At 34.8% G+C, this 15,771-nt stretch overlaps 2 protein-coding genes across 2 annotated transcripts in view; one reads left to right on the forward strand and one right to left on the reverse strand.

Annotated features, from left to right (window-relative positions):
- The window catches only part of LOC119071915 (cyclic AMP response element-binding protein A-like), a 61,417-nt gene extending 57,293 nt beyond the window's left edge, over positions 1 to 4,124 (reverse strand). The window contains exon 1 of the mRNA XM_037177036.1: positions 3,389 to 4,124. Within this exon, the coding sequence (XP_037032931.1) occupies positions 3,389 to 3,454 (66 nt within the window). The 5' untranslated portion in view covers positions 3,455 to 4,124. The remainder of the gene's footprint in view (positions 1 to 3,388) is intronic.
- A 6,500-nt stretch (positions 4,125 to 10,624) lies between these two features.
- On the forward strand, positions 10,625 to 12,410 carry LOC119071911 (tektin-3-like). The gene is made up of 4 exons (XM_037177030.1): positions 10,625 to 10,779; positions 10,840 to 11,322; positions 11,379 to 11,537; positions 11,594 to 12,410. The coding sequence occupies exons 1-4, from the start codon at positions 10,723 to 10,725 to the stop codon at positions 12,341 to 12,343; spliced, it is 1,449 nt and encodes a 482-aa protein (XP_037032925.1). The 5' UTR covers positions 10,625 to 10,722; the 3' UTR covers positions 12,344 to 12,410.
- The last annotated feature ends 3,361 nt before the right edge of the window (positions 12,411 to 15,771 follow it).

Below are 15,771 nucleotides of genomic sequence, written 5' to 3' on the forward strand. Positions count from 1 at the left end.
CGAATAAAAACAATTGAAACTGAAGCGAACAGAAAAAATGGCGGCAGCCGTTTTTATCAGCTGATCTGAAATTTACATGGAAATATTGACGATTTCACCTATTCAACGTTAGGTGGCACCATGAATTGGTTGTTTAAAAAACTAAATGGATGAGAACTCTTAAGTCTCAAAAATCATACCATGATCAATCTGTTCTTCAGACCTCTAAAATGCGAGTGAGGCGATTTGTGTTAGATGACCAGATTTTGCCCTGTTCCGAGCATGATTTGAGCAGTGAGTATTCAAGTTTGTACCTTGAATACTCCCTAATCTGGCATAAATCGAGTTTAAGCCTCACGGGATACCTGAAAAGTTTGTCTGAAAATTTCCGATTAATTGATTGACAGGTTTGAATGCAATCAAGCGTTTAGATCTGGTCAGGAAAATCGATTTTTTATTTGGTTCAGTACTCGGTTTCGTACGGGCATTTCTGATTGCGCTACACGCGATATATAGATTGAAAATTTTATGGTTCACGATAAGCCATTCGTACGGCCTTTTGTAATAGCGGTGCATTTAATATCTAGATCAACCTTTTTATAGATCACGATTACCCTAGCTGTGTCATACATTTGTTAGGTATATTTAAACACATACTCTGTCTGCAATGGGTCCACAGCCATCTTGTTACCACATGATAAACCAGATTTTTTTCCCGAATTTCTCCGAAACATTTCTTCATAAATTTCAACGAATGCAGTATTATGTATGTCGACTGGGGAGTTTCACGATAATATGGGAAACGAAACTGGGATTAATACACCCAGCGCTAGCGTATTAATCTCAATTTTATCGCCAAACACAAATCTGTATACTCTTATCACCCATTATACCATCCATTGATAAAAAACAATTGCCATGAGCGCTACATATGTGTGGATATATTGTAAATGCTGTTAATGCCGAAATGTATATATATGTAACAGCGTTACAAATAAGTTTTTTTTTTCTCTTTTTAAATTATCGAAAAAATATAATTTATATGTGATGTTTGGCTGTTATCATTTAATTTCGAACCGTTTTTTTAGATTTCATTTGCTTTTTTTTAATTTTCTTGTTTCAGATAACATAATATCTTTATCGTCGCTTTTTTCTGTTTCAATGAATTACGGTCATATTAAAAGCATTAAATTGTTAATTATATACGTTAACTACGGGGCTCAGTTTGAATAGCTCACAAGCATATGGACATTGGCAATTCGATGAATTTATCAAGCAAAATTCGGTCTTGTTACGGAGTGCGTACTCACTCGCATATCATCGAAATAATACCTGTAGACCAGATGTGGATATAACAATTATTTTCGTTTAAACTTCTTTAATGCAATATTGATATTTTAATTCTTTAATTTTTAATTCATTTATCATCATATTTGGCCTATTATTAAGTGGCAACTGATTAGATTACAAAATTTCAATCACATAATTTCTGTTGGTCAGTCGTCAAACACTGTCGCCTACACATACCATTTACTATTCAAAGTAAAACTGGACTTGACTGCGGAGCCTTATCGGTTCAAGTGTTTTTGGGTATGCCCCAGCAGTCAAAGGAATTTTTTTTTATTTCTTCTTCGAAAATACGGTACAGTCGAACAGATAAAAGGTTTATTTCGATCGGAGATTATAAATCTCGTTGATTGCATTTGACGGTTTTGCGTTAATTAGGTTGTTAGGTTAAGATTGCATGCAACTTTGGACGTGATAAAACGGTAATCGGTTCAATCGAACGTGGTATCTTATGGCCCCTGAAGGTGTTTTTGTTTCGTGATTTTTAAAAGTCGAGTACGCTTACTGATAAGATGACTTACTGTACCACTCTGTCAATGGATGATCAATGAATTATGTTGTTTGAGTTTTGTGGAATTTCATGTTTTAAAAATAACTGCAAAATGTAGATACACAAATAGATGACTGATGGTTGTTGCTTAAAATTAGCAAAGAGATGTTATCAAACATTTACTACGTTACTTGAGTCATCAAAGACTCACCCACTTATCTTGCAATTTATAATGTCATTAGCAAGGTATGTACATTGAACAAGATTGTAATGGAAAAAGCATTATATGATTTTGTTATTGTGAACATTTAACAAAAACAAAGAATGACATCGAAAGTAACATTTCCCAACGAAAAACGAATCAGAGTTAGAAGATTATAAACATTCTCCCAAGTATGATATGCGTTCTATCTGAAACGTTTTATACGTCTGATGCAAAACCGGAAAAATGCAATAAGATAAATTGACTTGTAACATCGGAACAAACATTGGTCTAGACGAAAATTCACTCTGTAAAAGTTATTGTATTCGCCGTCGTAAAAAGATTACAGAATAGATTGCAATCTGATTAGAAAAGCCAAAGCGAATGTAATAAGAAGACGAAGAAGAAGAAGAAGAAGTAAAAAAACCATTACTGTGGAGCCCGTTCAAGAATTCAGAATCAACAGGTTTAACACTTTTTCTCTTGGTGAATTCTCTACGAACAAGTAGAACGAACGCATTGGCTTCGCTCAAGTCTTTTATGCCACAGTCATATACATAAGCATAAAAGATAAAAGTAATAAAAGTTCGTACCTATGTAATAATAACATGAAATGATTTCCGGTATAATTACTGCATAAACCTGCGAGTAAAATACCTTTAAAGCAGAAGTCAAGTATTATGATGCATATATGTGTATTGTACACTCATATCATTTTAAGTAAAGTTAATTTCGATGGAAATAAATATAGAATTGCGAAAATATAACCTCGGAGAAATGCACAACAATAAAAGAATATAGCGAAAAAAAAGCAACGAAATGTTTTGTTATTATAGCAACAAGAAGCCATCTAGGTGGTATGAAGAACAGTTATTGGATAAATGAAGTCACATTATGATGATTGATATTTTAAACAAGAAAAATGATTTGATATACGACTTGTGTTAGATATGGTAGCAAGAAAAAAAAAACTTTTTTTTTTGGATATGAAACTCATTTACAACGACGATTGATTAATTACATTTTTAATTACAAAACATTTAAAAAAAATCGTTAAAATTGACTGAAGTCTTAAAGATTCTGTCGCTCCGATATATTCTGTCTGCTATTAATCAACAGCCGAAAAGCATTTTCTATTATCCACCCGTCTCCTGTGTGAGTCCGTTTTCACCCTTGACCGGCATTAATGGACATATATAAAAACATTCATTCTCATTTAATTACCCATCCGGCGCCAGACCGAAGTAATTAGATGAGCTAACAACCGTGTTCAGTTCAGGTAAATCACAAATTATAGTTTACATGAACAATTGAATTGCAATTGCAAAAAGTAAAGACGAAAAAAAATTTTTGACAAAAATAAAACTTACCGCCGGATCGAGTTGTGACTCCCACAGATCGCCGGTTCCGATTCCTATATCGTAAAGATCTTCCATATTAAGGTAATCCAGTTTGAAGGCCGTTTATTTGTACCGAATACACCGAAAATTTAGTTTAAAATTAATTTGTAGACCCTTTGTGTCTCCGGCTGTTAATTGGTCGAAATTGAATTTAGAAAATTTTCTTGCGGAAAGCAAACTCACAGCTTGGCCCGCATAAATAATTTAAATTGAAAATCTTTTAAGTTTTTTTTTTCTTCTTCTTTCTTGTGAGTCGAAAAGCACTCACAGAATAAACACAATATTTTAGCCACTTTCTCTAAGTGTTTTTGTTTTGGTGTTCAATTTTTTTATTTATCATAAAAAAAACATTCAATTCTTGTCAGTCTCAACAATTGTTAGCTTAGTTTAAATGAGAAATCTTTTTTTTTTTTTCAAAAAGCAACGACATGAATTTTATTATTCAATCGAAAACACTACGATTCTCCTGGAACTGAACATTTAAAACACAAAATTTTTAATTTTTATCAAAAACCTTTTTACCATCTAATTTATATCGAATGACAATTACGATGCAAAGAAAACATTTGATTGAATTTTGTGTATAAAATTTGAAAACAATAACTACAAATGGATTCAATGTAATATAGATTTATAAAACTAAAATAGACCCGACTCTTGTCGACCTGCCGACTTTCAAATAACAACTAACAAAAGTGTTCGATTGCATACCGTCCTCAGAGCGTTTCGAATCGGAGAGTCATTTAGCGTGAACGTTGAGTGTATATGAAATGAAATGAAAAGAGAAATGAGTCAAACCGACGATTCAACAAGTTTCTTTCGATGACAGATACAAAGTCTCTCTCTCTTGTTTAGACGTTCCATGGATACACAATATGTTTGTATCACAATACCCTATATGATGAGTGTATTTTATATACGAATTTCATAAATTTTCTAATTCTCTCATGGTATAGGCTTTTTATTTACAGCCATATATGTACGGAGAATTTATACAGAAATTTGCAATTAGTAAAGAGAGTAAATGGATACAATACAATGTCCTTTGATAATAGAAAAAGCAAACAATTCGTATGCGTTTAGAAAATTGGTAATGCTCACATATTTCTTTAGGATACTTTTTTTCCGAATTCAGTGTTCATGTTAATAGCACTGTCCCTAGCATTACCATTGAAAATATTCGGATGAAGTCAGTGGAGGCTCTAATTTTTTTTGTAAAGACAGATGACTTGTTTAAGGTTGTGTTAGAGCACATAATACAAACAATCATAAACGGTACTCTTCCATTCAATCCTATATGAAAAACTGAAAAAATGTTCCAACGGATGCGGAAATGGACCCATGGACCAGCACTCAGCGAATTCATTACCATTCGATCGGTAGTTATCCTTGCTACACGATAAACATTTAAAATTGGAAAAATCCATAATGTGCTTCACACAAACGTCAAGCACCAGCTTAAATTTAGAGCAAGTACATTTGACAAGTGGGTTGGCCTGAAGACCAACTTCACATTTGTCATTACAGAACAAATGTCACCATATGAAGTTGGTTCACATGAAAACATGCGCAGTGACAGTAGTAATTTTATGACAGAATGTACTAAAATATGGGAAAACTTTATTACATTTCTTCTTCATTTCTAAACATCATTCTCCTATAGGCATCTAGCTTATGTAAGAACACAGAAAAAATTTGTAGTCTAATTTTCGTATAGACAGTGCTGTGACAGGTGACATGTTTTCAACAATAGAAAAAGTGAGCAGTATCAATACTCTCTCTAACAATCTCCATTTTGAACTTGTCAAAATAGAGAAATGATGTTTGGAAACTGAAGCTTAAATGTAATAGATTTTCGTAAATTTCTATTACATTTCTAGTAAGTTTCGTTATAAAATTACTGATTACCTATTTTTTGCGAACTAACTTCACTGTAATAACATTTTATGGAATTATTTCACCTGAAAATAGATAGCAAAGAATGAATTACTGAAAAAAATTGTGGCGCCTCTACAGGTTAACCAACGTTTCCTATAACAACTTATTTTCAAGGCTGTAAACTTTGTGGAGGTCACGCAGATACAGATACGCGGGTGACACACCACAGCTGATGATAAATTGTGTGTTCCCTCGTATCTAATAAAATGGCGACCTGCGTGACCTCCCCAAAGTTTACAGCCCTGCTTATTTCTTTGTTTGTGGAATCATGCACTGTTGACTAATTCAGTTTTCCAATCAGTTTTCATGGTGTCTCTGAAAACGGTGAGTAAAGTAGTGAAGTGCGGATTAAGACTTACTGATATAGTTAATTCTTTTGATTCAAGCATTTTTAAGATGCAAAATCTATTACATCAAAATTTTAGGTGTCATCTTGTAATGAAATACCTCGTTCACGAAAAAAATCGTTGGTCGTTTCTATCTACATATATCAGACGATATAATCAATCATCCCTTTATATCATACATTTCTAACATCTTAAATACCTATTTTCAATGCACATGATGGACAAATACTTTGATCAGAGAAATATTCTCAATCGTACGAAATCATGTTTCGACGATCCATTCGACTCGACTTCTGATTTAAGTACAATTTGTGGATTGAAAATTAGTCGGCAATGTATAAATTCTTCCATTAGAATATTTTTGTAATAAAAAGGCAAAAAGGAGCACAACATAAACCCATTAGAAATATGGTCGAGATTCCTATCTTAGCATTAAAGAAGAAAATTGTTAAGATCCCCATTGCTAAGAACACCGTTAGCTTAGAAAAACGAATGCACAAACACGACCAACGAATTAATAAACTCAAACATCACATTTTTCGGCTAACTATGGCGAATCAGTATCTACGCAGCCAAAACTTTTTAAATTAAAATATTACTGCTGGCTATGAGATAAATTTCGATGAACTGTCGCAAAAAGAATTACTAGGTCCCACCTTTTGGGCGGGTCAGGTCCCTTGACTGACAGTTTTTTCAATATATTTTTGACCAATTTCATTGTTGAACTTCCGAAGCATCACTGATAAAAATGCCTACATTTAATATATCGATTAATCTAAACATGACAACGAAATTTGACAGAAAATGTTCTTCAAATAAACCTTCGAAGACCGAATGATCTTTGAGTTCTGATTTTTCTTATAAATTTGCAGAAAGATTTTCAATCAACCACACAAATCGTAAATAAAATGCGACTCGTGTGATTTACGGCCCTCGCTTCGCTCTGGCCGCAAACTTCCCACTATCTATTATTCTGTTTGATTGCCATTTTGTCGAATTTAATCAGAGTAGATGCGAAGTTTTACAAATGTGGAACGATGAGACAACTCTTTCACTTTGGTAAAAAATTTAAAAAAAACGATAGATGTTCTTCTCTTACAGTTTTGTACAAAAAGGAAGTCCCCCGGTATTTTACAAAACCGTCACTCGTGAATAAAATGTGGATGGTAATAAACGACCGATAAATTAATTTTTTTTTTTTCGTTTCTTCACTTTAGTCGATTCAGAAAACGACAAAAGTAAAGGAATTGACACAACGTCTTTAAGTTACATTTCGTAGAAGGATGGATTTCCCTAGAAACGAACAAAACGTCTTTAAGTTACATTTTGTAAAAGGATGAATTCCCTAGGAACGAACAGAACGCCTTCTCGTTACATTTTGTAAAAGGATGAATTCGCTAGGAAATCGACAAAGAGTGAAGTAAAGACAATTTTTTTTTACTTTTTACTGATTTACTGAAGAGGTGCCAGCGACATGTACCACATTTCTATCGGTATTTTATTATTTTTTATCGGTAAAATTGAATTTTTCTATTGTTCGAATATAATATCCCATAAAATTATTACGACTCGTGAGAATTACGGCCCTCGCTTCGCTCTGGCCGCAAACCTCGCACTCGTATGGGAGTTGTAACATATTTTGTTTGATTGTTGGAATAATGAATTTAAAAAAAATATTCAGAAATTTGTTGAGAATGACATATCTTATATTGCCTACAAAGAATGATGGTTACATTTAACGTTTTTCATAAAATTTCGTACACTTTTCAATCATAGTGTGCTCATGAAATTTTTCTGTCGTAAGACCTTGAGTAAAAAAACATCTTTCTTTGGTAGTAGACACATTAAATTTGTTAGTCAACTATCAAGTTGATAGTCAACTATCAAATTTGATAGTGAACTATCAAATTTGATAGTCAACTATCAAGTTGATAGTCAACTATCAAATTTGATAGTCAACTATCAAGTTGATAGTCAACTATCAAATTTGATAGTTGACTATCAAGTTGATAGTCAACTATCAAATTTGATAGTCAACTATCAAGTTGATAGTCAACTATCAAATTTGATAGTCAACTATCAAGTTGATAGTCAACTATCAAGTTGATAGTCAACTATCAAGTTGATAGTCAACTATCAAGTTGATAGTCAACTATCAAGTTGATAGTCAACTATCAAATTTGATAGTCAACTATCAAGTTGATAGTCAACTATCAAGTTGATAGTCAACTATCAAGTTGATAGTCAACTATCAAGTTGATAGTCAACTATCAAGTTGATAGTCAACTATCAAGTTGATAGTCAACTATCAAGTTGATAGTCAACTATCAAGTTGATAGTCAACTATCAAGTTGATAGTCAACTATCAAGTTGATAGTCAACTATCAAGTTGATAGTCAACTATCAAGTTGATAGTCAACTATCAAATTTGATAGTCAACTATCAAGTTGATAGTCAACTATCAAATTTGATAGTTGACTATCAAGTTGATAGTCAACTATCAAATTTGATAGTCAACTATCAAGTTGATAGTCAACTATCAAGTTGATAGTCAACTATCAAGTTGATAGTCAACTATCAAGTTGATAGTCAACTATCAAGTTGATAGTCAACTATCAAGTTGATAGTCAACTATCAAATTTGATAGTTGATTAACAACTTGATAGTTGACTATCAAATTTGATAGTTGACTATCAACTTGATAGTTGACTATCAAATTTGATAGTTGAATATCAACTTGATAGTTGACTATCAACTTGATAGTTGACTATCAAATTTGATAATTGGCTAGCATGAGATGTTTACCGGTTCAAAGCTGGACATCGACTGATGGAATTGTTCTTTCCACTTATTAAATAAACTCTATCGAGAACATACTTATACGATTTACACACACTACGCAACCAAATCAAATTTCATCAAAGTAATCTTTTTCGATTGAGGCTATAATCAACAGTGTAAAATCCTGTTTTTCTGGGATAGCTTCCAGATCCTTCGTCCCACATAGCCCATCTTCGAACTTAGCCTCGGTATTTTACTTCCACAAATTTAAAAAAAAGATTCATCCAAATTGCTTGAGAATTACTCAAGTTATCGTGCCTTCAACGATTTTTTGTCACCCACATTTAACGTTTTTCATACCATTTCATACATTTTCAATCATAGTGAACTTTTTTGTCACCCACATATTTCGGTATTTTCTGGTGTAAGACCCTGACTTTCAGTCAAGGGAATAATTAACAATGACGATTACGCATCACTCAATAAGGAAAACCAGTTCAATAAAACGAACTGAAAGCTAAAACAAAAATCCAAATCTCTTTTAAGAAAATAAACAAACTCTTGCGGAAAGAAGAATTCACAAGAAAATCAAAAAGAATGACCTTTTAGCGTTTTTTTTTGTTTCAAAAATATTATGTTGAACGCGATGTTGTGTACTGTGTGTGTACGTATGGTTGTGGATAATATGTGAAAAAACGCAAATATCAAATATAACAAAATCAAAACTGTTCCATGATTATAGATACCCACACGATTGTTTGGCCGAAAAAAAAATAACTATCACGGTGGTCCGAATTTCAATTCCATTATTACCCGGAGGAACCGAGAAGCCAAAAACAATGTGATCCGCTGCGGTTATTTAAGCGAAAGCATGTCAAATTTGTAACTTTTTTTCAGTCTCAAGAATAACTATCAAATCTGCTTCTTCTGGTTGCTAAGTGAGTACTTTCAACGGATACATAGATAATCTATTACTTTATTAGTTTGTACATAAATTTTGCTATAAAAGACGTGGTAAACATGTTTTAACGCTTATTTTGTCAGTCTCTCTCTCTTAACAGATGAAATAATCTTTTTTGCTAGTTAACAGCGATAGCGATAGCGGCTACGTAACGTTTATGTAAGTTTCATACTTCTGAATATGTTAAATTACATCGACCCATCCAACTTTTTTCCGGGTCTAATGAAAGTCACAATTTTTTCTTTAAAAGAAAATATGAAATTTAAACGCATTTTTATACGGCAAAGTTTGGAAATGGTTTCAGCTCACGAAGAATGTAATGCCAAAAAAAGAGTTTGTCTTCACGTATAACTATAGTGTATAAAAAAGCCGGTAAAAGACGATAATTTATCCAAATGAATTACATTTAAATTCGAATAGCATGAAAGCGATTTCGGGTTTCTTAATGTTCATAATTTCGGTATTTTAGGTATGATCAACTTCATGACTGCAATATAAGATGAATATATAAAATGGAAGTGCATTTACGGACCGCATGTATGTATTCGTATTCTACATAATTAAATTTGCAGAACCTGTGCAAAAACATGTGTAAAATTTTTGATAGATTTTCATGTTGTTAATGAGGTTAAATTAAGGTACAAAAAAATATAAATTTCACGGTGGACTTTCTTCATTAAGAGAGGCTATGCACAGTCATTTACGAAGTAGGATAGCTACTTCAGATTTACAATACGGTTTAGTGTAATGTTGCGAAAGCTAAAGATCTAGCCATATAGTTATACTCGAGAGGTAGCATGGTGGCGCTGATGCTAATTAATTAAGAAATTACATGGGCAGTGAGATTATGTGAGTCAGATATGTTTAAAAATGACAGCGCCACCATGCCATCTCTTGGGTACTCTGTATAGGTCCTGCGGTACCGCGTACACCATAAAGTGTTCCATATAGAAATTGCATACCACCGACACATATCGAACACTTCATCAGAATCGGACAAGATTTATTCTCATTGTCAGGTCATTGTAAAGAAGGATCACCAGTATCTGAAGTCTAATTATTACAAATGATACAATAATTACATCATAGAGCACACTGCTATATAAATACCTAATCAGATGGCAAAGATTAAAGTTGAAGCAAACATTTCTAAAATCTAATTAAAAATAAACTGGGGAGGCGACGCAAACATTTTCTATCATCATTCGGGCACCATAAGATCAGTTTGTCGGTCGTCAATTAAAATTTAAGTTGTATCTTTGAAAACCATTTCGAAAATGAAGATGAGTAAGACTGACAATCAATGGAACAAGGCGTGGGGTAGTCCATATAAGGTCCGCTTAAACCCTAAAATTCTAAGATGCAAGTCACTAATTTTTCGTTAAAAAAAACAGACATTCCGTCCACATCCATGGCGTCCAATTTTAGGATTCGAAGCTGTTAACGTTTTCCCATTACCCGAACAATTGGTGACTAATGAGCTAGTCGATCCGTGTTATGTATCTTCAGGAATGTCGACGGAGCCACTACGTTATCCGAATTTAGTGACTGGTTTCGAACGGAATCCTCAGCATGCCGCAAAAACAGCTTTGAATACACGTTATACCCAATCTGAATGGAAAAGTGCGAACCGAGCGTTGAACGATGAAGCTGACTCGAATTTAAAACAAGCCAACAATCTTATTGACGAGAGCGAACGACTGTTGCATAGGCATTATTGTGCCAACGGTGGACAGACATCATCAGGATTTCGAATCGGTGAACGTATAACCGATACGAAAAATATGCGTGATGAATTGAGTGGTGAGCTCGGAAAATTGATCAAAGAACTAAGGCAGTTGACTGACGCCAAACGTGATATTGAAAAGGCATTGCAGGTATTTTAACATCGATACAGTCTCTTCCATTTGAGAGTTTTAAAAACTTTTCGCAGGATCTAGAAACACCACTTCATATTGCTCAAGAGTGTTTGTATCACCGAGAATGCCGTTATGGTACAGATAAAACTCATGATGTTGCCGAAAAGGCCTTGCTTATTGAAATTGATAACATACGAGACGCTCAGCACAGATTGAAAAATATGCTTGAGAAAGTAATTCGATGAATTCTAAATGATTGGACAATGGAAACTAAGTTTGTTTCTTGCAGATCGAAAGGCAACTGTTGGACGGTAGAGCGATACAACATTCACTGGAAAAAGACACTGCACACAAAGAATCTGCAATTGGTATTGATTCCGTGTGCCATCAGCTTAATAACTACAGCCGAGGTATTAATTTCTACGGGGGAATCGAAGATTTTGATCCGACTGTTTGCAATCGAAAACAGTGGCAACAAGTAACCAACAAACGACTGGAGAATTCACATAAGGAACGGGAAAGGTCTTCCCAATCCAGAAGTGATGCACAAGCTTTGATTAATAATGTGTCGAAGTCAGTGTGGGAAAACTGGTCGAAAACCAATAATGCACTAAACATTCGTGCAACGGAAATGAGAGAAACAAGAAACCGAGTGCAAATGAATCTGCAGAAAATTCAGGAGGAAATTTTTGTCATCGAACAAGAAATTGAAAAGATCTTAAATGACATTCGTTTGAAGTCTGACGCGTTGAAAGTTGCACAAACTCGATTAGAAACTCGTACACATCGATTGGGAATAGAACTTTGCAAGGACGACGCTCATACCAGATTGGTGAAGGAGGTTCAAGACTTAAAAAATTCCATTCAAGTCATGTACAATAAATTGCAAGAAGCCGAAGCTCAGCACCAACAGCTTTTGAAGACGAGAGCGAATTTAGAGACAGATTTGCATAGTAAGGTCAATTCAATATTTATTGACAACGAAAAGTGCCTGGGATTGCGACGCTCTTTTCCGGTTGGAAAATTAATAAAATATTGACCTAACTGTTCGATGTGACAAATTTAACGTGTGCAAATTAAAATTTAAAAAATTGAACTCGTTGTTATCAAAAGGCGTCTTATTTGTATTCGCATGTCCTGTTCAACGGTTCTTTAAGATTTTCACGGACGGCTGCACATCAAGAGTATTATGATCGGTTCTTCTACTTCTTTCGATCTAACAAATTTGAAGACATCGAAGTGAAATCTTTTACTTCACTTGTTTTAACATTGCATTATTCAGATCTTGTTGTTTATTTTTATCGTTGTTATTAATGACAGATGAAAACGAACAAAAAACAATGTCTCCTCCAGTATTAAACTTCAATGCTCACTATTTTTGTCTTTGCTGATACAGTTCATGGTTGAATGTTCTTTGGTCGATTGCCTTCCACATTCACTCCATCAAAAATTGACCGAAGAATGCTCCTCGTGTTTGATCATCTCGTCGTGTCATGAACCAAGCTTCTGTTACAACTCATCGTACCGGTGATCTTCACACTTCACACTTAAGGTTACGGTTGAGTGTTTTTGACCGAAAGCGTTTTTGAAGACTGTAGTCAAGGTTCTGAAATGTCCAAAATTTCCATCGAAAAATGATAAAATGTTTTCATTGTAAACTTGCGAACACAAGTTCATTTGAAAGTTTTACTGCTGTCTTGGGAAGGGATCTGGCAACAACTGATGATGGCGAGATCACGCTAGCCTCAGACTGCCACTGAGTCCCAAGTTCGAAACAGCTCTGTTTTCTTCGTTAAATTCACTCAACGTGAACCATGTGTGGGTAGGGAAGAGCAAAAGCTCTGTTTGTTGTTTTGTTTATCTCTGAATTTAGCTCCTTATTTATAGGTATTTCAGATGGGGATATTTTCAGTGATTCCAAACGTCATGTCAAAGGATGCAACATTGATCTACACAGGATCCACTCCAACATTTCGATGCAAGTGATCGTGAATATGTACATGCATAGCGTTTAAGCAGACAACGTTAACTTTGAGTTAATAAATAAAAGAGATTCTTTCAGAACCTTGGACTGTAGTTGCAATAGCATCCGCGTAAATTCAATACGCCGTATATTCGTCGAACTAAATATTTGTAAATTCCACATTTCTCAATCAACGGATTTGTGGCGACTGTCAGGTCATGTATTCAGTTCATATCAGATCAATATAATTTCATACTTCTGGGTCAAAAGTGACAGAGTTTTGGAATTGTTCTTGTAATTTATTTGCGTGAAAAACTAGTACGGTTGCATAAATAATAAACGAAAATTATTTCTTCGAGCACGACAGAGTAAAGTTAACCAGGCAGGAGCGCTGATTTGACTAGGGACCCGAATAATCTAGTAGCCCTATATTTTTTGCGAACAAAATTTTTCAATTTATGTCAGTGTTCATTTGAGTTCATTTTCATCCAGTGTATTAGGTCCCTTATTTGACGTTTCGAAAATGAACCGCTCCTGCCTGGTTTATTTTACTCTGCCGTGCTTCGAGTCAATGAGAAGGAGTTGTCTAAATTCGAATGCTTGTCTATTTACCGTGACTTTCATCTTAAAACCAGTCTATATCTGAAGGTAATGTCACGTTTGGAATGGATTTGTTCTTTTCCCTTGTTAAAATGATATACATCACCAAGGATACTAGGGTTTTCTGATCCATCTGCATCCAATATCAGCAATACGAACACTCACCGGTTCCCAGTTTTATGGAAGACCAAATTGGTATCTCAGATTTTGTGAGGGTGGTTTTTATTCTTTCAAATAATAATAATCATTTCTCAGTGCATGAGGCCGATCTGCGCACCATACCTTTATTTTGGGAGTAGTAATTCTATCTGCATAAAGCAAAACATCGTTTGTTTAAAATTACTATTCATGCGCAGTGAATGGCGAACCGTCTTTCATCGTAACATAAAAAATATTTGTCTTTCCTTAAAGTTAACAATGGTAAAAAAATGTTTCTTTTTATGTATAGCATGTGGGAACAATAGTTGTACGAAAAATGGCGTATTTTTCCAAAACAGTTCTCTTGACTCTAACAAGTTGTTAAAAACTTCCGTTTGTTTTTCTGGATATTTTACAGTATAGACTTTATGATTTCAACCTTTTACTGGCGCGGCGGTAAGAATACCGCCAGCTTTCTACTCAAGATCTATTATTTCATTCTAAGTACATTGCAGAGATTGATTTCATATCTTTTACTTCATTTGTTTGAACACGCTTTTCGCCGCTTTTCGCTATAAAGGTCGCATTAGGCATAGCTTGTGGCTTATTTCTGAGGTTTTTGTCGATAACAGATGATAGCCTTCGTCCAAAGGCCTATAGCCAAAGGTTATGTCGCGTCGTCTGTTTTCGATTTTGTTTTTTGGTCCTCGATTTTGACCTATGTTTGAGAAAAACTCTGAATCCAGTTGATGCAGATACGGTTTGTAAGATACGATTTTCGGTACGTGCGCTGTAACTTGCTGCGCGTTTATGCGCGAGTTGTGTGTGTGCCTATGACCGGAAAACGCCTTTGCGGTACGTGCCGTAAAAGGAGGAGTTCTTTAGAGCCGAAGAAGGCCTGTGTGTTACCTTTCGTATAAGGATGAGTTCTCTAGGACCGGACGCTTCTTTGCGTTTTACATTTCGTAAGGGAGAAACTCTTCCTACACTGATATCATTCAGAACACACATGAGGGTTGAAAGGTAAGAGTCAAGCCGAGTGAGTGAAGACGCTTTAATGATGTGTGCTTTGAATTTAATCAAGGAGAATGAAAAGGGGGGATTAGGGCCTGACTCACAATCAAGTTAAAGTCCTCACGTCCAATGTTATCATGGGAGCGCTCACAGGAGCACGTTTTGGTTACTCAAGTCAAGTCAAAGCGTTTTTGTAGACTGTAGTAACTCCTGTTACCAAGCGTTACCATTCCACGTACTTCCTCTTTGGGGTACCCAAGTTCCACTATCGCAAAGGAAGCGTTGAAATATATTTTTTGGTTCGCTTTTTCATCGACTCATTTACTTAAAATTCAAATTTTAGGCACAGTTACGGCGTGAATATGCTGTTAGTCGTGTTTACAGTCCTCAAAAGGTGAAGTTCACGATAACTATAAGAACGTAAAAATAATCCCCAGAAACATCCGATGTAATGGCCAAACTCAGCACAACCTTAAATCAATTACATCAATTATATACGGATGCAGACCTCCCACATGTCCGACATGCAGACGCAGTGGGACGTCTGTACGGATGGTGCAACGAGTAAAAGAACGCTAATTACTGTAAGACGACCACTGTTTCGATCTGATTGGAAATTAAGCAAGTTTTTCGACGTTTTGCATTAATATGCAGTTCAAAAGTATCATTTCTCATCAGGCCATGGCGACAGTGGTACTGGTACAATGCTCTAAATAACGCTAATTACTTTGTCCTGCGACTAACGATAGTGA

Source organism: Bradysia coprophila (assembly GCF_014529535.1).
Source record: "Bradysia coprophila strain Holo2 chromosome IV unlocalized genomic scaffold, BU_Bcop_v1 contig_5, whole genome shotgun sequence".
In the NCBI taxonomy this organism is placed as follows: Eukaryota; Metazoa; Arthropoda; class Insecta; order Diptera; family Sciaridae; genus Bradysia; species Bradysia coprophila.